Raw genomic sequence first — 22,822 nt, 5'->3', positions numbered from 1 at the left:
GTTTAACCACTGGTGGCTTTTTCTTAGGAAGGTGCCAGAGTGCACCCATTACCTTTAAGACTCTGGCAGGCAAGCATTTTTAACCTCCAGACAAATATTTCCATTAAAGAGGAGTCCTCACCTCTTTCCCGCCCTCCCCACTGTTTCTCCCTCTACTTCTGCTGGGATTGGAGGTGCTGGGTTTAAAGGCTCCGGCGCCCACTGGGCCCTGCTGGTCAGGCCACCGATCTTTCATCTGCTGCAGCTCCCGCTGGATAAAAGGCATAGAATGGCCGGTGATTAGCCATGATTCCTCCCCCACTCCCGCCCCCCAACCACTGTGGAGGGGAACCAACGGGCTTCTTAGAGGGCCAGGCTAAGGCAAAAAGGATAACACTTTTTACAAGGGAGTGGGTATGCCAGGACGGGGAATGCTGGAGAGGAGGAGAGGGGGGAGAAAAGAAGAAGGAAAAAGAATGAAAGTGAGAAAATAAATGAGAGAAAAAGAACAAAAGACCAAGAGAAAGAAAAGAAAGTGAGAGAGAGAGCTCCAAGAAAAGAAGGAATAAAGGAGAACAATCGAAAGAGAGAGAAAGAAAATAAACAAATAAATACATGACAGGAAAGAATAAATGAATTAATGAGAGGAAATGAAAGAAAGAGAGCAAAGAAATAAGAAAGAATAAGAGGGATAAAGGAAAAGAATCAAGGAAAGATAAAGACAGTAAATGAAATAGAAAAAGAAAAAATGAATAATTATGAGAAAGGAAAAGCACAAAAGAAAGAAAAAGAAAGAAAGAATCAAAGAGAGAAGGATAAAGAAAAAAGAAATAAAGATAAAGACAATAAATGAAAGAGAAAAAGGATAAAGAAAAAGGAAAGAAAATAAAAGAAAAAATAAATGAATGAGGGGGCAAAACAGACAGATGAAATCCAGAGAACCCGGTGGGGGACCAGCCCTTGTCCCCAGCACTCAGCCGGTCCAGCAGCCCCCGGCGACTAGGCCTGGATGAAGATGAGCCGGGCGGAGTACACCAGGTCGGCCAGGTAGACCAGCAGGTTGATGGCCGTCAGCACAGCAATGGCCACCAACTTATCCCAGGAGCAGAAGCTGTGGCTGTGGCAGGAGGAGGGCCGGCGCGGCTCACCGCCCTGCTTGCGGTCGAAGCTGTAGATGGGCCAGATGACGGTGGCCGTGGCGTACATGAGCACGGCCAGCAGCGTGTAGCCACTTAGGAACTTGTTGAAGGCACAGGGCAGCCAGCCGGTGCACTCCCCGATGCACAGCACAATGACCACCAGCGAGAGGATGAAGCAGATGCAGTAGACGGCCAGGCACCACTTCAGCGCCTCATGGCGGTCGTAGGAGACCGGCTCGCTGATGAAGACAAAGATGATGCAAGCCACGAATGTCTCCACCACCTTCAGCAGCCCGGGCACGGTGGCCATGTAGCCCGTCACCTCACCCGGCTTGGCCCGGGTCATGGTCACCTCCACCGAGTAGGCCAGGCAGGTGAGGCAGGAGAAGACGGTGGCAGCGATGCGGTAGTCCTTGGTTTTGCCAGTGACGTGGCTGTTCTGGATGTGGGTGACCGGGTAGATGACGGAGGCCGAGAGGCACATGAGGGTGGCGTACATGGCGAAGGTGATGGGGAAGTTCTTCCAGGAGACGGGCATGCGGTGCTGGAGCCCCACGAACTCCACCACCAGCACCAGCAGCGTCACGGCGAAGCAGAAGCACCAGCAGAACATGCACCAGTCTCCGTTACGGTTGTGCCAGCCCCCCTCGTGCACCACCAGGCTGAAGGTGACGCAGGCGAAGAGCGCCTCCAGCAGGCGGACAATGCCCACCTGGGAGGTCAGGGCCTGCGTGTTGCCCACGGACTTGGTGCGCTGGATCGGCATGGCGGGGTCACCTGGGGAGGAGGAGATGGGGGGAGAGAGTCAGGGCGTGTTACGGGAATCCGGCATATGCACAGAGCCGGGCAATCTCCATCCACTCCAGCAGGGGGCAGCAGGGACACACCCACCCCCACCCCCCAGGGCCTGTCTCCGCAGCCGGGGGCGTCAGACACACGCAGAGCCCAGCCGCTCCAGCAGGGGGCAGCAGGAACAGACACACACACGAAATAGGGGGGCCGTTTCTGTGCCTCTGGTCCGAGGCGGACGCCCCATCCCCAGTCGCCGGCAGCGCCCGGCTGAGCTGACCCTGGGGTTCGTGACCCAAGTGCCCTGTGGGGAGTGCCAGGCTGAAAAACTTGAGGAGAGGGGGCTGGGGGCCAGGACTCCTGGGCTCTCTCCCCAGCTCTGAGCGGGGAGTGGGGGCTAGTGGTGAGAGCACGGGGAGGTGGGAGTGTGCATCTCTGTACCATGAATCGGGTGGGGAGGAGAAAGGGAGATGGAGGAAGAAAGCGGCTGAACGAAGGAGTGACGGAGGGCTCTGGGCTGGGACAGGAAGATGGGTGCTTGATGGGGGCCCCCTGAGGCTGCGTGGCAGAGAGGGGGATGGGTCCAAGCCACCCCAGGGGCACTGCCAGGCATAGGGCAAATTCACAGAGGGAAAGATCCCCCGCCACCAGTCCTGGGAGCCGACGCCGCCCCCTGCTCCGGCCCCGCCCGGGTCCTGGGAGCCGACGCCCCCAGCCCCCAACTCCAACAGCTGGAACTGCTCAGCCAGGCCTAGAAATATCCTGTCAGGGAAGCGGGGGGGGGGATACACTTAGGTCCCCTCCCCCAAAACCAAGCGGTCAGACGGCCGCTACCCAATATGCCCCGCTGCCACCCAGTGCTGCCCCCACTTCCTCCCCCCCAGCTTCCACCCACTGCCCCCCCCCCGCTTGCTTGGATGCGGGGGTGAAAGGCTTACAGCCCCTCCCACCTCTCAGTCCCTGGGGCAGGCCAGGAACCTTCAGATTGAACTGGGGGGGGGTTAACGGGCCCCACATGGTTTATGACGGGGGGGGGCAGGGAGGAACTGAGAGCCGGACGCTGGAAGGGAGACCTGTTCCCATACCCCAGTCCTGGGGTTCCCCCACAGTGGAGTAGTGGGCCCAGCTGATGGTAGGGGAGGAGGGTCTAGTGGTTAGAGTGGGGCAGGGGGGAGCGCTGGGAGCCAGGACTCCCGGGTTCTACCCCGACACACTGCGCACCCTCTGACCACTCCGTCCCCTCTGCCTGCCTCAGTTTCCCCACCTCCGAGGAGAGGAGGGGCTGGGAGAACCAATGAGTCAGTCAAGTTCATTAGACACTGACAGCCGGAGTGATGGTGAAGGCGGTTAACGGTGCCCTGTCATTTCCTCTCGGTCCCTCCCTAGCATAGATCCGCTGTGCGGGTGCCTGGCAGACGGGAGACTCACCCTGCCCCAGCCCTGCCCACGATGCTGGGGGCCAGACACTAGATCCTGCTCTGCCTGGGAAGAAACTAGGCAACTGGGCTGGGAGCCCTGCTCCTCCCTGACCATGGAACCCAGGAGTCCTGGCTCCCAGCCCCGCCCCCCGCCCCCGCAACCAACCAACCAACCCACTAGACCAGTGATTGTCTGTCTCAGAGCTGCTCCCTTGGTCTCTCGGATAGTGCTGGGCTGGGGGCCAGAGAGGAGGGGCAAAGGGAGGGGGGGAAGGGCAGTGAGGGGGGTGACTGAGGGGGCGGGGGGCAGCCTGCAGCCGCTGCCCTTATAAGGCCTAGAGAAAACCCAACCCCGGCATGTTATTTTCCACCTCACGTCGGCATTTCAGGGCCTTGGGCGCAGGCCTGGAAGGGCGAGAGCTCCAGGATGCCTGGGTTCTGTCCTGCCCCTGTGCAGGCAGTGGGGTCTAGGGGTTAGAGCAGGGGCTGGGCGCCAGGACTCCTGGATCCATTCCCTGGCTCTGTTACTGCTTTGCTGGGCTACCTGGGGCGAGCCACTACCCCGCTCCATGTCTCTGTTTCCCCAGCTGGGAAGCGGGGCTCACGACCCCACGCCTTCCTGCACCGAGCGCCCTACGGGCGCCCGGCGCTGGCCCAGGGCAGCGGCTCCCCAGAGTGCCACCAGCCCGGACGAAAGCCACCACCCCCCTTCGCCAACATTTCGATTTACGCCTCCCTCGGCACTGGCCCTGCTCAGCCGCGGGAAATCCAGGTCTCGGCTTTCTATACAACCCTGCTGATGCCGGGGCCCCACCCACTCTAACCACTAGCCCACACTTCTCTCACCCTAGCCCACAGAACCCGCCTGGAGGGGCTCCTGCATTGCCATGTTGTGCAACCTCCACCCCACCTGAGCAGGGGCAGCTCTGAGCCCTCCCTGTAGGGGGCAGCGGGACAGACGGACACACCCCACCAGCCCCTGCAGGGCCCACCTGCCAGTGCGACAGACAGACACTGCCTGGTAAACTCCTTCCCCCAGCCGTGACCCCCCCACCCCGCCCATGTCACTCAAGGGGCCGGGAGGTCAGGGGATGAAATATATGGGGTCACAGTCATTCCCCCCACAATTCCCTCTTCCGGGGGGCTGAGAGTCTACAGCTCCCTCCTTTTAATGGGGTAACCCCCCCGGCAAAATATTTACCCCAGTGATGGGCCAAAATCGCTATGGGGGGGATATGTTAAGAGGCATGGGGGCAGTGTCCTGTGGTGGGGTTTTTTGGAGGGGACAGAGGGGTAGCCCCACAAATCCTGCACGCCAGGTTTGACAGTCCCCGCCCCCAAATTTCAGTGCAGACAGGGTGTGGCTGGACCCTGAGCTGCCTGGAATAAACTGCCATCCACAGGGTGTGGCAACCCCCCACGGAGGGACCAAATCCCCCCACCCTCAAATCACATCCGGCCCCTTCAATCCACGAGAGAACAGGGTCATCCCACCCACTGCAGCCCCCCCCCGTACTCCACTCACCCCCCACTAAACCCCTCACTTTCTGACCCAGCCCCCAGAAATCCTCCCAAGCCACACACCCCTCATCCTCCCCACAGCCTCCCCAAAACGGTGATACCCCCAAACTCCACATTGTGCTGGACCCCCAAAAAGATCCGCTCACCACCACCCCCCCAAAATAACTCCTCGGTTCCGATCCAAGCCCCACACCGAGTGTGACCCCCCCCCACACCCCGCTCCCAGAGCCGGGGAGTCCCCCAGACACGTTTCCATTACGCTCTAGGCGCGATGTGTAGGAAGCTGGGGGGCGGGGGGGGACGCATGGAGCAGGGTATTTACCTCGCTGGGGGGCCCGGAGAGGCGGCTGGGGGGCTGGAGCGGATCTGGGGCGCTGGTTCCTCCGCTGCGCGCTAGCTGCGGAAATTTTGAAGCACTGGGCTGGGCGGGGAAAGGGGGGGGTCTCTCCGCTCCGGGCGGGGGCAGACACCCCGCCCAGCCCAGCCGGGACAGCGGCGGCCACGTGCCACCCCGGGGAGGGTGGGACAGTGTGTGTGTCCCCGCCCCTCCCCTGCCCTCCCCGCCCCACCCCACAGGCAGAGACGGGACCCCCGGGCATGGACTGCCTGGACTAGGGACATAACCCCCTGCCCGTGTCCCCCCCATGTTCCCCCGTCTCCCCTCGCCTCGGCAGACACACCCCAGAGCTCCCCACCATACACACAGCCCCCCGTGCCCCAGAGCTCCCACAGCCCCCCATCATACTCCAGAGCTCCCACCCCCCATGTACACCCCCCCATACCCCAGAGCTCCCCACCCCACCATACACACAGCCCCCCGTGCCCCAGAGCTCCCACAGCCCCCCATCACACTCCAGAGCTCCCACCCCCCATGTACACCCCCCCATACCCCAGAGCTCCCCACCCCACCATACACACAGCCCCCCGTACCCCAGAGCGCCCCACCCCCATGCACACAGCCCCCCGTGCCCCAGAGCTCCCAGCCCCCCCGCACACAGCCCCCCATCCCCCAGAGCTCCCACAGCCCCCCATCATACTCCAGAGCTCCCACCCCCCCATGTACACCACCCCCCATACCCCAGAGCTCCCACCCTCCCCATGCACACAGAGCCCCATAGCCCAGAGCTCCCAACCCCCAGCGCCCCCACATGCACCCCGGTCCCCATGCACCCCAGAGCTCCCCACACTCCATACACAGAGCCCCCCCATATCTGAGAGCTCCCCACCCCCAGCGCCCCCCACATGCACCCCCTCCCCATGCACCCCAGAGCTCCGCACCAACCCTTCCCCTGCACACACCCTATCCCGCCCAGAAACATCAACCATTTCAGAAGGGTCCGAGAGGGATGGGGGAGATTCACCCTAAGGGGATGTGTGTGGCGGGTGCTCTGGGAGGGGGCAGGATACAGGAGTGGATCCGAGGGGCAGGGCAGGACACCGGGGTGGATGGGCCCTGGGGGTGGATCCGAGGGGCAGGACAGCGGGGTGGATGGGCCCCGGGGCAGATCCGAGGGGCAGGACACCGGGGTGGATGGGCCCCGGGGCGGATCCGAGGGGCAGGACAGCGGGGTGGATGGGCCCCGGGGCGGATCCGAGGGGCAGGACAGCGGGGTGGATGGGCCCCGGGGGTGGATCCGAGGGGCAGGACAGCGGGGTGGATGGGCCCCGGGGCGGATCCGAGGGGCAGGACAGCGGGGTGGATGGGCCCCGGGGCGGATCCGAGGGGCAGGATACCAATACCGGGGTGGATGGGCCCCGGGGGTGGATCCGAGGGGCAGGACAGCGGGGTGGATGGGCCCCGGGGCGGATCCGAGGGGCAGGACAGCGGGGTGGATGGGCCCCGGGGCGGATCCGAGGGGCAGGACAGCGGGGTGGATGGGCCCCGGGGTGGATCCGAGGGGCAGGACACCGGGGTGGATGGGCCCCGGGGGTGGATCCGAGGGGCAGGACAGCGGGGTGGATGGGCCCCGGGGCGGATCCGAGGGGCAGGACACCGGGGTGGATGGGCCCCGGGGGTGGATCCGAGGGGCAGGACAGCGGGGTGGATGGGCCCCGGGGCGGATCCGAGGGGCAGGACAGCGGGGTGGATGAGCCCCGGGGCAGATCCGAGGGGCAGGACAGTGGGGTGGATGGGCCCCGGGGGTGGATCCGAGGGGCAGGACAGCGGGGTGGATGGGCCCCGGGGCGGATCCGAGGGGCAGGACAGCGGGGTGGATGGGCCCCGGGGCGGATCTGAGGGGCAGGACAGCGGGGTGGATGGGCCCCGGGGGTGGATCCGAGGGACAGGACACCGGGGTGGATGGGCCCCGGGGCGGATCTGAGGGGCAGGACAGTGGGGTGGATGGGCCCCGGGGCGGATCCGAGGGGCAGGATACCAATACCGGGGTGGATGGGCCCCGGGGGTGGATCCGAGGGGCAGGACACTGGGGTGGATGGGCCCCGGGGGTGGATCCGAGGGGCAGGACAGCGGGGTGGATGGGCCCCGGGGCAGATCCGAGGGGAGGACACCGGGGTGGATGGGCCCCGGGGCGGATCCGAGGGGCAGGATACCAATACCGGGGTGGATGGGCCCCGGGGGTGGATCCGAGGGGCAGGACACTGGGGTGGATGGGCCCCGGGGGTGGATCCGAGGGGCAGGACACCGGGGTGGATGGGCCCCGGGGCAGATCCGAGGGGAGGACACCGGGGTGGATGGGCCCCGGGGCGGATCCGAGGGGCAGGACAGCGGGGTGGATGGGCCCCGGGGCAGATCCGAGGGGCAGGACACCGGGGTGGATGGGCCCCGGGGCGGATCCGAGGGACAGGACACCGGGGTGGATGGGCCCCGGGGGTGGATCCGAGGGGCAGGACAGCGGGGTGGATGGGCCCCGGGGCGGATCCGAGGGGCAGGATACCAATACCAGGGTGGATGGGCCCCGGGGGCAGATCTGGGGCAGAGAGGGGGAAAGGGAGCGATCCAGAGAGGGTGCTGTGCAGGGCCGGGGCCTGCCGGAAGGTTGCTTTGGCGTTGCTCAGAGAACAAAGGTGTTTCCTGTCTTTGCGGTAAGTGTCACATCACTTCTGCATCAGTCCCCCCAGCGGTGCCCAAGCCGGGACTCCGGCGCTGCGAGCTTCCCCGCAGCAGTGCCCCACAGGCTGGAGCTGTGTTTGGGGGGGACTGTTTTTTGTTCCCATGGTGACGGGAGGGGGAGGGGCTCCCCGCTGCGCACAGCTGCACTCCACATCTGGCTCAGCTTCTGCCACCAGCGGGCGGGGCAGGGGGGACAGCAGCGCCCCTCCCCCAATGCAGGGATGTCCCACAGGAGGCCCCGCCCCTCCCGGATCTCAATATTTGGTTGCCCAGACAACCCTAGTGCCGCCCCCAACTTCCATCACCTGACACAGGGGTTTTCACACGTCCCGCACCCCGACCCGCTTCTGACAACGACAATTACGGCACCTAACGCCAGCCCTGGCGACCCCATGACAACGGGGTCGAGACCCACAGTTTGATAACACCCGTCCTGACCCCTAGAGGGCCCCTCCCCCTGCCAGCGCGGCAGAGGGGGCAGGGTCTAGTGGTTAGAGCGGAGGGGGGGGGGGCTGGGAGCCAGGACTCCTGGGTTCTCTCCCCGGCTCTGGGAGGGGGGCAGGGTCTAGTGGTTAGAGCAGGGGGGGCTGGGAGCCAGGACTCCTGGGTTCTCTCCCCGGCTCTGGGAGGGGGGCAGGGTCTAGTGGTTAGAGCAGGGGGGGCTGGGAGCCAGGACTCCTGGGTTCTCTCCCCGGCTCTGGGAGGGGGGCAGGGTCTAGTGGTTAGAGCAGGGGGGGCTGGGAGCCAGGACTCCTGGGTTCTCTCCCCGGCTCTGGGAGGGGAGTGGGTTAGAGCAGGAGGAGCCTGGGAACCAACAGAGCGCTCTGAGCTGCCTTTTAGCGCTGCAAGCCAGGAGGAGCCCCCCTGAAAAGAAAATTCCCAGCCCCTCCGCCCCCCCACTCGCCAATCCGCCCCACCCCCCACGCTCCCTCCACAAGGCAGCCGCTGGTTCCACTTCCCCTTTCCTTGGTGGCAGCAGGGAACAGAAGGTTCATTCACCCCCCAGCCCGGGCCCAAAGCTCCCTGGAAGTGGCGGGGCAGGGAATGGGGCTGAGGGCCTCTCCCCTGTGGGGGCTGGCAGAAAACGAGACATGGGGCCTTTCCCCTCTTGTCAGGACCTGCCCCATTACTGGGGCAGAGCTGCCTCCTGTGGCCAGAGCCGGCATTGCAAGAAGCAGCCAACACCTTTCAGCGGCTCTCCTGGGGCCCCCTCCCCTCAGCCCCTTGGTTACAGCAGGGACAGCGAGCCAGGACTCCTGGGTTCGCTAACTGGCTCTGGGAGATTCTGGGCGGCAGGGAGCGGGGCAGGGGCTCCATAGGGGGTGCTCTGCTCTGGCCATCAGCGCTGGCCCCAGTGCAGTGCTAGGGGACATCAAGCCAGGGGTCCCCATATACCCAGCCCCCGCACCCCACCCCAGAGGGGCCACATCCCAGGGCCGGGCGAGGGGTCCCCAGATAACCAGCCCCTGCACCCCACCCCAGAGGGGCCGCATCCCAGCGCCGGGTGAGGGGTCCCCAGATAACCAGCCCCTGCACCCCACCCCAGAGGGGCCACATCCCAGGGCGTGGGGAGCTCACACAAACGCCCGGCAGGGGGCAGCACTGTTTCACACAATACAACCTTGTGGGGTTTATTGCCGATTCCATCCCTCCACTGATACAATCCCGCCACTGATTCCCACGCAGCATCCTCCACTTTGGGGTTGGGGGTCTGCCCTCTCCTGGTTCGGGGGAGGGTGGGGAGAGAAATTTCCATCTCACCGGGAGGGGGCATCCTCGCTCCACATCTGGGCATGCTCCTTGGAGACCATCTGGCTGTGGTATGTGGGGGGACATGGTGTGCATGGGGGGGGCGGTATCGGGCATCTGGAGCACATCAATTTCAGAGTGTGAAATTAACGAGCTTCCATCCATGATTGATTGGCGGGAGAGACCTGAAGATTAGACAAGATTCCCAGAGCGGGGGTGTGGTTTTGGGGGGACAGCGGGAGTGTCTCACCTTGCAACGCCCCCCCCCACACCCACTCCCTGCTGTCGGGCCAAAGGAACCGGCCACTTCAGCAGATGGAAAGGGGGGCAGCTTGACCTGCTGTGGGCATCAGTATTGGGGGTTCCCCCCACGGCTCCCCCAGATCTAGGGGGACAGGCAGCCTGGGAAGGCAGAGGGGACGATGGTGGCGGGGTGCATTCAACTGGAAGAGGGCAGAGGTGGAATCCAGCCCCAGGACAGCGCCGAGTGGGGACAGGGATGGGGGGAAAGGCAGAGAAAGAGGGGACCATGGGGTGGGGGGAAGCAGCACACACTACAGGAGTCTGACCGGGATGCTATTTGTCACAGGAGACCCAGCTCCGACCCCAGCCCCGGCCTCAGGCCTCCATGGGGTGCCGGGCCCCCCCAGCCGCCCGCAGCCCCCCCGGCTCGGTGTACTGGGTCTACTTGTGCGACGGTGTCTCCTCCTTGCTCAGCACCTGTGGGGAGGCAAACGAGATAGCTTGTTTCAGGAAGAACTGGGGGGGGGGGAACCCAGGAGTCATGGCGCCCAGCCCCTCTGCTCTAACCACTAGGCCCCACTCACCTCCCGGAGGATGCGGTCTCTCAGTTCACTGTGGGTGAGGGGTCGTTCTTCTTCCTCAGTCCCAGCTTCATATTCCTCCCTGCAGGGGGAGAGAAAGAGAATGAGGGGGCTAAGTATGTGTGAACCCCACTGCCTCCTGCGGAAGATAGAACCCAGGAGTCCTGGCTCCCAGCCCCCCAGCTCTACTGGGTCAGGTCTTTCTAGACCATATGTGCTGTGGGTGGGAACCCCCACCCCGATCCCATGGTTGTAGGGGGTTGGGGGCATGGTGCTTACCCAGCAGTGGGGGGCCGCAGGGGGTACGCTTTGGGGGCATAACCCACCATCTGCCCCAGGAGCAGTCGAGCCGTCTCTTCGGGGTGGTAGGGCAGATCGTAATTCTGGGGGGAGGGGGAAATGGTTGGGGGATGGTCTGGAGGTGGGGGGGCTCACCTCCTGCCCCCCCACAACTCCCTCGGACCATCCCGTCCCCCTGATCCCTGCTCCAGCACACATACCCCCACCCCATCCCACTCCCTGCTCCCTCCCACCTGGGACGGATCCCCCGAGCACCAACCTCCACACTTCCTCCCACCTGACACAGACCTGCCCCCTCTGCCCCATCCCACCCCCACGATCCCTCCACCAGCACAAATCCCCTGCCCCTGGTTTCCCCATCCCATCTCCCAACTCCCCCCTCCCTGCCCCCTCATGCCACGTCCCATCCCCCACCACGGTTGCCAGTACAGTTCCCACCCCAGCTTCACCCCATCCACAACGTCCTACCCCCCAGCACACCCCTGTGCAGAACCCCGCCTCCCCCCATCCCAGCTGCCCGTACCTTGGAGGCCAGGTAGGAGCGCATGGCCAACAGCTCGTGGGCCCGCTGCTCCAGGAGACCCAGGAACACGGAGATGTTCCTGTCCTGCACCACAGCCGAGCCCCCCAGCGCCAAATCCAGCTCCGAGCACTGACAGTCCAGCTTCCTGAACAGCGACCTGATCCCTGCCAGGACAGACAGACAGCCGAGATGCCTGGGTTCTACCCATAGCTTAGGGAGGGGAGCTGGTGGGTCAGAGCGGGGGCTGGGAGCCAGGACTCCTGGGTTCCTTCTACCGTTGGCTCTGGGAGGGGAGTGGGGTCTAGTGGTTAGTGGAGCAGGGGGGCTGGGAGTCAGGGCTCCTGCGTTCTCTCCCCAGCCCTGGGAGGGGATTTGGGTCCAGTGGTTAGAGCAGGGGGCTGGGATCCGGGACTCGTGGGTTCTACCCCTGGCTTACAGAGGCGATGGGGGTCCCGGGACCCCAAACCCCACCCTCCTCCCCGGCTCCGTACCCTCTTTGAGCTGTTCCAGGGTTTTCCTGACCACCTTCTCTTTGCTCAGCAGCTCCTGGGCCTCCTGCACGACAGCCTCCTGCTGCATCTCCAGTGCCAGGGTCTGCGCCCACTGCTCCTGCTGCTCCTGCTGCTCCTGGGCCTGTGCCTCCTGGATCTCCCGGCGCACCTGGGAGGCAGCAGAAGGGTACAGGGAGGGCACAGGAGCGGGGAGGGCATGCAGTGCCAGGCGTGGCCCTCCGGGGGGGGGGGAATTTGGCACCGCCATGGAAGGCAGCAGGGCTGTCTATGGGGGACAGGGCCCCAGGTGGCAGAGCCACGGGGGACAGAGTGAGCAAGGTTGTCTATGGGGGGCAGTGCCACTATGGGGGGGAGTGGCGGGCAGGACAGTCCATGGTGCAGAGGGCCCTGGAGAGGAGTTGGGAGGATGCAGGGCTTTCTGGGGGAGCAGGATGCTTGTGGTCAATGGGGAATAGTGCCTATGATGGGGGAGAGTGGGTGGCAGGGCTGTCTATAGGGGGCAGAGCCCTGGAGGGTGTTGGGGGCAGGCCCCTCTCACCTGGGTGATTCGCTCCCCCAGTCGCTCCAGCTCGTTGTTCTGCTCATTGACGTAGTTGAACTGGGCGAAATTCCGGTCCTCAACTGGGAGGGGGAAGGAGCGTCAGAGCCCCTGGCTGAAGAAACTCCACAGACCCTCCCTCCCGACCAGAAAGGCATCTCCCCCGACACACCCCTCCATTTCCACCAGAGCCAGCCTAACAGACCCCAGCCCTCGGACTGGAGAGAGAGCCCCCCACCCTGGGGCTGGATCAGAGCCAGCGCCCCCTGCAGGGGAAAGGCCCTGTGTCCCCGGAGCATCCCCTGGTGCCCCTCACCTGCTATGAATTTCTCCACCAGCACATCCAGGTCGTCCTCCCCTGTCAGCTGTTGAATCTCCTTAAAGGCAGTTTCATAGGATTCCAGCAGCTCCTCCCTGGGGTCCCGGTGTTTCCCCTCGGCCTCCTCTTGCTCTGAACGGGGAGTAAACCGGACACGGTCAGCGCCCCTCAGCCACCAAACCTAGGTGTCCTGGCTCCCAGCCCCCCTGTTCTAAACCACTAGACCCCATTCCCCTCCCAGAGCCAGGAGAAAACCCAGGCGTCCTAGCTAGTACCTCTCTTGCGCTTGGCCTCCAGCGCCTCCTGGGTGAACGTCCGCTCCTGCACCTTGATGTCCAGGAAGCGACGTAAGCGCCGGTCGTGGTCCAGAACCCGCTGCAGCTCCTTCATCTCGGCCCCATACTGGGCCAGGTCCTTCTCCGCCTTCTCCCGCAGCTGCCCCAGCTTGGTCTGGGCCTCGTCCCTGTAGGAGGGGAGGGGAGCAATAGAAGTGGGTACCCTGCCCACAGACAGCCTGCAAAGCCCTGGACAGAACCCAGGCATCCTGGCTCCCAAACCCCACCCTCCCTCTAACCACTAGATCCCAATGCCCTCCCAGAGCCAGGGAGAGAGCCCAGGGGTCCTGGCTCCCTCACTCTATACAGTAGGAGATACCAAGACCCCGGCCAACCCTGCCCTTTCCGGGGCCCCATGGAGGGTGCAGGGGGGCTCAGTCTCTGCAGCCCGTCTAGCCCTTGGCTGCTGCTGGAGGGGACAGTACCCTGGGGCAAGATCAGACAGGCTCATGACATGTGCGCGGATGGGATGGCCGATCCTGAGTGCACGGAGCAGCGGGTGGGGGGGGAAGTTGTGGCGCCAGCAGAGGGGCACCCTGGGGACACGAGGGATTGCTGTGGGTCTCCTTGGCACCAGGTGTCCAGCAGGAGGCGCCAGGGCCAGCAGGGGGCACCGTTGGGCCAGCAGGGGGTGCCCTGGGGCCCTACCTAGCATCAAAGGCCGAGGAGGAGGAGTCAATCACGGCTCCAATGGCTTTCCGCGTCTCCTGCAGCTCCTGGGAATCAAGGGGAGAAGGTCATGGGCTTCTGGCAGCCAATCAGTTCCCTCCGTTCTGGCCCTGTGTCACAGTGGGATCTCTGTCAGCCAATCAAATCCCTCCGTTCTGGCCAATCAGACCTCTCCATCCCACACCAATTTCTTAACAAGACCTTTGTTGGCCAGTTAGATCCCTCCATTCCATGCCTACTTCCCACTGGGGCCAGCATCAGACAACCACAATTCTTCATTTTATGTGCATCACCAGCCCTACTGGTGGGTGGGGCCAAACTCTGTGTGCTCCTCCCAGTGGTGCCCATTGGTGCCTCAGTTTCCCATGCTGGGCTTGGTGGGGCCTGATGGATCCCTGGTCACCATGTGACAGGCCTGGTGCAGGGGGTCCGTGCAGCTCGAACCATGAAGGGAAAGACGGGGTTAACAGCCACCACCACCGGCTCTAACCATTAGACCCCACTCCCCACCCCTAAGCCGGGGAGAGAACCCAGACGTCCTGGCTCCCTGGCTGAGCTCTCACCCTCTCCAGCCTGCGGTAGAGGTGTTCGAAGCGCCCACGTTCGATACGCAGGGTCTCCAGCTCCTCGCGCAGGCCGGCGTTCAGCGTCAGCTGGGAGTTGAACCGGGCTGATGCCTGACATGCGGGGGACAAGAAGCGGGGATGCTGGCATTAGCCCCCCCCGAGGGCCCAGACACCTGGCGGAGCCGCCCAACATGGAACACAGCCTCGCTCCCTAGGGCCGGCAACGACACCCTAGTCCCCTCCCCGAGCCAGGAGAGAACCCAGGCGTCGTGGCTCCTGTCCCCCCTACCCTCCACTCTAACCACTAGCCCCCACTCCCCTCCCCGAGAGAGAACCCAAGTGTCCTGGCTCCCAGCCCCCTGCTCTAACCACTAGACCCCACTCTCCTCCCAGAGCTTGGGATAGAACCCAGCCCCCCCCCTGCTCTAACCACTAGGCCCCCCTCTGGCAGTGACAGCCCTACCCCCCCTCACCTTGTCCAACTGGTTCTCCAGGGTGCGCACCCTCCTCTGGCCCTGGGCCTTGTGCCGCTGGCTGACTCCTGTGCTGCCCACCTGCTTCGCCAGCCCCGCCAGCCGCTTCTCCCAGCTCCGGATCTGCCAGTGGGGATACACCGTTAGGAACCACAGCCCAAGTCCCATGGTCTCACCGCCTGGGGTGCCCCATAGCACCCCCAAGAGTTTCTGGGTGATGCCCAGCAGTGCCCTTTGGGATGGAGAGAGGAAGGGGGGCCTCCTAGCCTGATCCCCCAGGCTCTGTCCCAGAGCATGCTGGGATGCACCGTAGCATCATAAGAATGGCCATACTGGGTCATATCAAAGGTCCATCAAGCCCAGTATCCTGTTCTCTGACAGTGGCCAGTGCCAGGTGCCCCAAAGGGAATGAAGAGACAGGTTATCATCAAGTGATCTATGCCCTGTCACCCAATCCCAGCTTCTGGCAAACAGAGGCTAGGGACACCATTCCTGTCCATCCTGGCTAATAGCCATTGATGCACCTATCCTCCATGAATCTATCTAGCTCCCTTTTGAACCCCCTTATAGTATTGGCCTTCACAACACTCTCTGGCAAGGAGTTCCAGAGGTTGACAGTGTGCTGCGTGAAAAAATACTTTCTTGTGTTTGTTTTAAACCTGCTACCTATTAATTTCATTTGGTGCCCCTTGTTTTTGTATTATGAGAAGGAGTAAATAACACTTCCTTCTTTACTTTATACCACTCATGATTTATAGACCTCTATCATATTCCCCCTTAGTCGCCTCTTTTCCAAGCTGAAAAGTCCCCGTTTTATTAAACTCTTCTCATACGGAAGCCGTTCTATACCCCTCATCATTTTTATTGCCCTTTTCTGAACCTTTTCCAATTCCAATCTATCTTTTTTGAGATGGGGCAACCACATCTGCACGCAGTATTCAAGGTGTGGGCGTACCATGGATTTATATAGAGGCGATATGAGATTTTCTGTCTTATCATCTATCCCTTTCTCGATGATTCCCAACATTCTGTTCGCTTCTTTGACTGCCGCTGCGCACTGAGTGGATGATCTCAGAGAACTCTCCACAATGACTCCAAGATCTCTTTCTTGAGCGGTAACAGCTAATTTAGACCCCATCATTGTATATGTATAGTTAGGATTATGGTTTCCAACGTGCATTACTTTGCATTTATCAACATTAAATTTCATCTGCCATTTTGTTGCCCAGTCACCCAGTTTTGTGAGATCCTTTTGTAGCTCTTCGCAGTCTGCCTGGGACTTAACTATCTTGAGTAGTTTTGTATCATCTGCAAATTTTGCCACCTCACTGTTTACCCCTTTTTCCAGATTGTTTATGAATATGTTAAATAGGACTGGGCCCAGTACAGACCCCTGGGGGACACCACTATTTACCTCTCTCCATTCTGAAAATTGACCATTTATTCCTACCCTTTGTTTCCTATCTTTTAACCAGTTACCAATCCATGACAGAACCTTCCCTCTTATCCCATGACTGCTTATTTTGCTTAAGAGCCTTTGGTGAGGGAGCTTGTCGAAGGCTTTCTGAAAATCTAAGTACACTATCGCCACCGGATCCCCCTTGTCCACATGTTTGTTGACCCCCTCAAAGAATTCTAGTAGATTGGTGAGGCATGATTTCCCTTTACAAAAACCATGTTGACTATTTCCCAACAAGTTATGTTCATCTATGTGTCTGACAATTTTGTTCTTTACGATAGTTTCAACCAGTTTGCCCGGTATTGAAGTCAGGCTTACTGGCCTGTAATTGCCAGGGTCACCTCCGGAGCCCTTTTTAAAAATTGGTGTCACATTAGCTATCCTCCAGTCATTTGGTACAGAAGCTGATTTAAATGATAGGTAACAGATGACAGTTAGTAGTCCTGCAATTTCATATTTGAGTTCCTTCAGAACTCTTGGGTGAATACCATCTGGTCCTGGTGACTCATTACTGTTTAGTTTATCAATTTGTTCCAAAACCTCCTCTAATGACACCTCAATTTGGGACAGTTACTCAGATCTGTCACCCAAAAAGAATGGCTCGGGTTTGGGAATCTCCCTCACATCCTCAAGAGTGAAGACCAATGCAAAGAATTCAGTTAGTTTCTCTGAAATGGCCTTATCGTCTTTGAGTGCTCCTTTAGCATCTCGATCGTCCAGTGGCCCCACTGGTTGTTTAGCAGGCTTTCTGCGTCTGATGTATTTTAAAAAAAATTTGCTATTACTTTTGGAGTCTTTGGCTAGCTGTTCTTCAAATTCTTTTTTGGTTTTTTTAATTATATTTTTACACTTCATTTGCCAGAGTTTATGCTCTTTTCTATTTTACTCATTAGGATTTATCTTCCACTTTTTAACGGATGCCTTTTTGCCTCTCACTGCTTCTTTTATTCTGTTGTTTAACCACGGTGGCTCTTTTTTGGATCTCTTACTATGCTTTTTAAATTGGGGTATACATTTAAGTTGAGCCTCTATTATGGTGTCTTTAAAAAGTTTCCATGCAGCTTGCAGGGATTTTATTTTTGGCACTGTACCTTTTCATTTCTGTTTCACTAACCTCCTCATTTATGTTTAGTTCCCCTTTCTGAAATCGTTCAAGGCCTTGTGGGTAATTCCCCACATAGCATTGTGGGATAGAGAAAGAGCCACCCCAAGCCTCCCCTCCAACCCCACCCCATCCTGTCCACTCACCAGGGAACAGGAGAAGGGGGAGCCCTGCCAGGGACACAGTCTGATTGCCGCAGCCCCACTCCCATCCCCGAGCCAGGAGAGAACCCAGGTGTCCTGATTCCCAGCCCCCCTGCTCTAACCATTAGATCCCACTCCCCTTCCAGAGCCAGGGAGAGAACCCTGGAATCCTGGCTCTCAGCCCCTCTGCTCTAACCACTACACCACCCTCCCAGGCCAATGGTACCTCATGGTCTAGCTGGGCCACCGTCCTCCTCTCCGTGGCCGCCTGCTCCTCCACCTGGTCCTGGTGTCGCAGCAGGGCACGCAGGCTGCCAGCCTTCTCCTGCTCCCGCTGCCTGTTGGCACGGCCCTCTGCCACCCGCAGCTCCCGCAGCAGCCCCTCCCGCTCCTTCTCTAGCCGTTGCAGGTCGGCCCTGCCGGAGACACCAGGGTGTCCAGCAGAGATGGGGGGCAGGGAGAGGCGCCGGATGGTGGGCAGCGCCGGATGGTGGCAGTGGTGGGGCCCCATGGCGCAGGGTGGAGGGTAAGCGGAGGCGGCAGGGGCTGGAGCTACTGGAGGGTGTGGAGCTAGTGTGTGTGATTGTGTGTATGATCTGGTGGGTGTCAGTGTGCAGGATCAGGTGGGAGATGGTGTGTGCGTGATCTGGTGGGTGTCAGAGAGATCTCGTGTGTGATCTATGGTGATCCGTCATGTGTTGGCCGGATCTTGTGTGATCTAGTGTCTGCACAGTGTTGTGTGCAAGTGAGATCTAACATGGGATCTTGTGGGCAGGTGAGTCTGGGTCACCTGGTTTGTGTGTAAGCTACGGTTTGATCTAATGTGAGAGTGTGGGTGTTCAAGTGTGCGAGTGTGATCTAGTGTGAGCTTGTCTGACTGTATGCATCTGTGTGATCCACTGTGTGTGATCCAGTGTGTTTGATCTCGTCCGAGCGAGTGTGAGCATGGGAGGAATGGGGGGGCAGAGGGCAGTGACTCAGCCTAGTGTGTGTGTGTGTGTGGTGGTGGGGAGTGTTGCTAGGTCCAAGTGGGTTGTTAGGGGGCTGAGTGTTACATCAATAACGCATCAGTGTGCAGAGGGGAGTGTGTCAGTCTGTGTTACAGTGTGAGGGGAGTGTTCGTTGCGTTGTATAGGTTTGTGTGTTGAACCTGCCCCCCAGCCTAGTGACCCCAACCCCTGGGATCTTTCCTGGGTCCCTCCCCCTAACCTAGTGATCCCACCCCCGGGGATCATTCCCAGGCCCCTCCCCACAGCCCAGTGACCCTGCTCTCAGGGATAATTCCCAGGTTTCCTGCCCCAGCTCGGTGACCTGAGCCCCAGGGATCATTCTCGGGTCTCCTGCCCTAGCCCGGTGACCCTGGCCCCAGGGACCGCAGGGGGGTACCTACAGCTGCTTGCGGATGGTCTCCTGGGACTGCAGGGTGTAGGCATGGCGGTCGCCCGCTAGCAGCCGGAACTGGCGCTGCAGCTTGGCCAGCTCACTCTCGGCTGGGGGCGTGAGATGGGGGGGGTCAGAAAAGGGGGGAAGGGAATAGTTAGAGAAGGCAGCAGACGAGTCTGAGGCCTTTGTCATCTGAGGCCAAGATTCTTTGTCTTGTCACGCCAAGGCCCCGTGACATCACACCAAGGCCATGCCCCATCACGCCAAGGCCCCATCATGTCATGCCAAGGTCTGCCATGGCCTCACCCTGTCATGTCAATACCCCATCCCATCATGCCAAGACCCCTTATCATACCAAGGTCCCACTTCCAAGGTTCCACATCTTGGAGTGAAGCGTTGGCCTCATCCCAGCGATGGGACAATGCCCCAGGCCAGGACAGAGTTGGGGGTGGGATATCTGGGGATCGGAGGGACTAAAGGCAGAGGGCAGGGCCGGGTTCTGATCTCAGCCCCAACCCCCCTCGGGGCCAATCCAGAGTCACTCCTGACTGCAATGGGGACAGAGCCAGGTTCTGATCTCAGCCCTCTGGGGTCAATCTGGAGTCACTCCTGTTTGCAATGGGGGCAGGACCAGGTTCTGATCTCAGCCCCCTGGGGTCAATCCAAAGTCCGTTAAGTGCAGTGATCTGGCTAAGTGAGGTGCTGCCCCCATCCCCAGACGCAGGATTGGTCCTCTGGCCACCAGCCCTGCTGCCCCCCTCCCACATGCCTTCCCCACAGCCTCTGGCATCCTGGCAGGGAAGGACATGTCCCCCAGCGTGGGGGGGAACCCCTTGCCCTGGCTGGGCTGATGGGGTAGTGCTGGGAGGGCCAGGGTATTGTTACCACCAGCTCCTGGGACCGAGGGCACGGGGCAGGGATCAGACAGAGATGTGGGGCAGGGAGAGAAAACAGGGAGGGCACCAGAGTGGTAGGGTCATGAGTAGGGAGCCCCATGTGGCACTGGAACAACAGGCTGTGGGGGCGGGGGACCATGCTGCGGGGCACTGGAGCCAGAGAACGGGGTGGGGCCACACAGCAGTATTGGGCATGGGGCCATGCTGGGGGTAGGGCCATGCAGAGTGCATGGGGCGGGAAGGCCATGGGGTGGGTACCAGGGGGCAGAGCACGGAGAAGGGGCCACACATGGGCACTGGGGGGCAGAGTACAGGGGGCGGGGCCACGTGGGGTAGCTCCCATTCTGTCTGCTGGCAACCAGGAGATGCCAACCCGTAGACTTCCCACAAAGCCCTGGGGCAGAGCCATTACCGATGCCCTCTAGGTCCAGGTCGCTGCCCTCCGAGCGGGTACTTGAGGCGGATCGGTGCAGTGGCATCTTCTCCTCCTCCTCCTCGCCAACAGGTGGCCAAGAAAGAACAATGAGGAGAGAGAGAGAGGGCTTTTAACTGGATCCCGGCTGCCACGGCCCAGAGAGAGATGGGGGTGCAGGGGGTGCGGCTGGACATTGGGGGCACGCCGGGGGTGCCCAGCCCAGCACTGGGGCATCAGGAGAGAGGGTAACCTCCTGAGGCTCTGGGGGCGCTGTCAGGCATGTGGCTGATTCTGGGGTGGGGCGTCGCGAGCCGAGGCTAACGCCGCCCCCATTCCCCACCTCGCGCTTTGGAGGGGCTGGAGAAGGCATGGGGTTGGTGCATAGGGGCTAGGAGGGTTTAAGGAGTTGGTGGGGTGGGATTGGGGGGGAAGGTTCAGGGAACTGTGGAGTTTGGGAGGCGGTCATTTGGGAGCAAAGGATCAGGTGGTTTATTCTGTGGCTAGGGGCAGGTTCAGGTGGTCAGGGCAAGTTTTGGGGGAAGGTTCGGGGGGCTCAGGCGAGATTTTAGGGGGAAAGTTCAGGGGTCGGTGGTGAGTTGGGGAGAAGGTTTGGAGGCTCAGGGGAGAGTTTGGGGGGAAGGTTCAGGGTGGGGGGAGATCTGGGATCCAATTTCCTTCCTAGCCCCAGTACTCCCCACCCTTGGGTGCAGGGATTTACCTCACTCTCCGGCAGCCAGTCCGGGGGGGATGGTCAGTGGGCTCGGGGGGAGCGCAGCCCGTGCCAGGCACAGGGAGGTGCGGGGATCACGCCTGGCCTCTCCTCGCCTGCCAGCATCCCAGTCCCCACTACCCTGCACTGCCCGAGTTGTTAGCAACCGTCTCCAAGAAGCAGAAATACCTCAGCCAATGAGGGGAGAGGACAGAGCCCTGGGAGGAGAAAAGGAGGGCGTGTCAGATTAGGGGGAACAGGAGAGCCATGCTGGAAAATCCTCTTTATTCCCCCCACCAACCCCCCACCTCCCTTTCCCCCACTCCACTCCACCCCACACCCATCCCCTCTCCCCCCTCCCCACCCCACTCCAACCACAAACACACCCCCATCCCTCCTGCCCCCAGCCATGCAGAATGTCTACACTGCACGGGGGGACGGAGGGCTGGGAGCCAGGACTCCTGGGTTCTATCCCCGCTCTGGGAGGGAAGTGGGACCTAGTGGTTAGAGGGGTGCGATGGAAGGATGAACAGGGACTCAGGAGGTATTTATTTCCAAGCCAGGGAGCCCCCAGGTGCCTGTACCAGGGATGGCAGGTTGGGGTGGGGTCCTGCTGGGGTGGGGGATGCCAGGATGTGGGGGAGGAGCCAAGGGACAGCAGAGCTGGGGCCACGGGGTGAGGGAGGACACTTGACACTGCCCCCTTCCCCAGTGGTTCTGTGTCCCGATGGGATGGCTGTTCTGTCACGACCACAGGGGGCGCCATTGCTGCTCGGGGTTGTTTCATTTCACCTCAGCGCCCTCAGGCCACACTAAGACTCTGTCCCATGTTTGCCCCCTCCTGTCATGCCAATACACCATCAGGTCACGCCAAGGCCCAATTACCCCAAAGACACATCAGGTTACACCAAGACACCGTCCCATCTGACCATGGCCCCAGAAGCTCCCGCTACACCCCAGCTACAGCAGGCCATGGCAAACCAAGGCCCCATCATGTCACGCCATGGCCCCATCAAGTCACGCCATGGCCCCACTACACCACGGTCCTGATGGGTCACACCAAGGCCACATCACTCCACAATCCTGTCACACCAAGGACCTGGCAGGTCATGCCATCATGCCAAGGCCCCGTCCAGTCACACCAAGTCCCCAGCTGGTCACACCAAGGTTCCAGCTGGTCACACCAAGGTCCCGTCCAATCACACCAAGACCCCAGCAGGTCATGCCAAGGCCCCAGTGGCCCCGTCAGGTCACGCCAAGGCCCTGTCATGCCAAGGCCCCATCAGGTCATGCCAAGGCCCCGTCACGCCAAGGCCCCGGCAGCTCACATGAAGGCTCCATCACGCCAAGGCCCCGGCAGCTCACACCAAGGCCCCATCACACCAAGGCCCCGGCAGCTCACATGAAAGCCCCGTCATGCCAAGGCCCCGGCAGCTCACACCAAGGCCCCGTCACGCCAAGGCCCCGGCAGGTCACACCAAGGCCCCGTCACGCCAAGGCCCCGTCATGTCACACCAAGGCCCCGTCATGCCAAGGCCCCGGCAGCTCACACCAAGGCCCTGTCACGCCAAGGCCCCATCAGGTCATGCCAAGGCCCCATCAGGTCATGCCAAGGCCCCGTCACGCCAAGGCCCCGGCAGCTCACATGAAGGCTCCATCACGCCAAGGCCCCGGCAGCTCACACCAAGGCCCCATCACACCAAGGCCCCGGCAGCTCACATGAAAGCCCCGTCATGCCAAGGCCCCGGCAGCTCACACCAAGGCCCCGTCACGCCAAGGCCCCGGCAGGTCACACCAAGGCCCCGTCATGCCAAGGCCCCGGCAGCTCACACCAAGGCCCTGTCACGCCAAGGCCCCGGCAGCACACACCAAGGCCCCGTCACGCCAAGGCCCTGGCAGCTCACACCAAGGCCCCGCCAAGTCACGCCAAGGCCCCACACCCTGCCCTGGGGGTGATGGGGTGTCTCACCAGGAGGCCAGGCGAGGCCAGG

At 61.5% G+C, this 22,822-nt stretch overlaps 2 protein-coding genes across 5 annotated transcripts; both read right to left on the bottom strand.

Moving 5' to 3' along the window:
- Positions 1-236: 236 nt before the first annotated feature.
- Positions 237-10,310, bottom strand: MYADM (myeloid associated differentiation marker). 2 transcript variants are annotated; one of them, XM_074937479.1, is made up of 2 exons: positions 10,235-10,310; positions 237-1,895 (listed from the first exon to the last, which is right to left on the bottom strand). In XM_074937479.1, the coding sequence occupies exon 2, from the start codon at positions 1,882-1,884 to the stop codon at positions 979-981; it is 906 nt and encodes a 301-aa protein (XP_074793580.1). In that variant the 5' UTR covers positions 1,885-1,895; positions 10,235-10,310; the 3' UTR covers positions 237-978. The 2 variants fall into 2 exon arrangements, with proteins under 2 accessions (XP_074793580.1, XP_074793579.1); XM_074937478.1 differs by lacking the exon at positions 10,235-10,310 and adding an exon at positions 5,169-5,295.
- Positions 10,254-20,990, bottom strand: ODAD1 (outer dynein arm docking complex subunit 1). Of its 3 annotated transcripts, XM_074937471.1 has the most exons (15): positions 20,841-20,990; positions 20,120-20,198; positions 18,819-18,918; positions 17,655-17,844; positions 14,725-14,847; positions 14,249-14,362; positions 13,665-13,732; positions 12,957-13,144; positions 12,679-12,813; positions 12,363-12,445; positions 11,804-11,972; positions 11,313-11,476; positions 10,769-10,872; positions 10,493-10,571; positions 10,254-10,385 (listed from the first exon to the last, which is right to left on the bottom strand). In XM_074937471.1, the coding sequence occupies exons 2-15, from the start codon at positions 20,184-20,186 to the stop codon at positions 10,350-10,352; spliced, it is 1,620 nt and encodes a 539-aa protein (XP_074793572.1). In that variant the 5' UTR covers positions 20,187-20,198; positions 20,841-20,990; the 3' UTR covers positions 10,254-10,349. The 3 variants fall into 3 exon arrangements, with proteins under 3 accessions (XP_074793572.1, XP_074793574.1, XP_074793575.1); XM_074937473.1 differs by lacking the exon at positions 20,841-20,990 and having other exon boundaries at positions 20,120-20,201; XM_074937474.1 differs by lacking the exon at positions 20,841-20,990 and having other exon boundaries at positions 10,256-10,385; positions 18,815-18,918.
- Between the last annotated feature and the right edge of the window lie 1,832 nt (positions 20,991-22,822).

The sequence above is a fragment of the Natator depressus genome, chromosome 23, assembly GCF_965152275.1.
Source record: "Natator depressus isolate rNatDep1 chromosome 23, rNatDep2.hap1, whole genome shotgun sequence".
Taxonomy (NCBI): domain Eukaryota; kingdom Metazoa; phylum Chordata; order Testudines; family Cheloniidae; genus Natator; species Natator depressus.
This window is presented reverse-complemented; position numbering and strand designations above follow the sequence as displayed.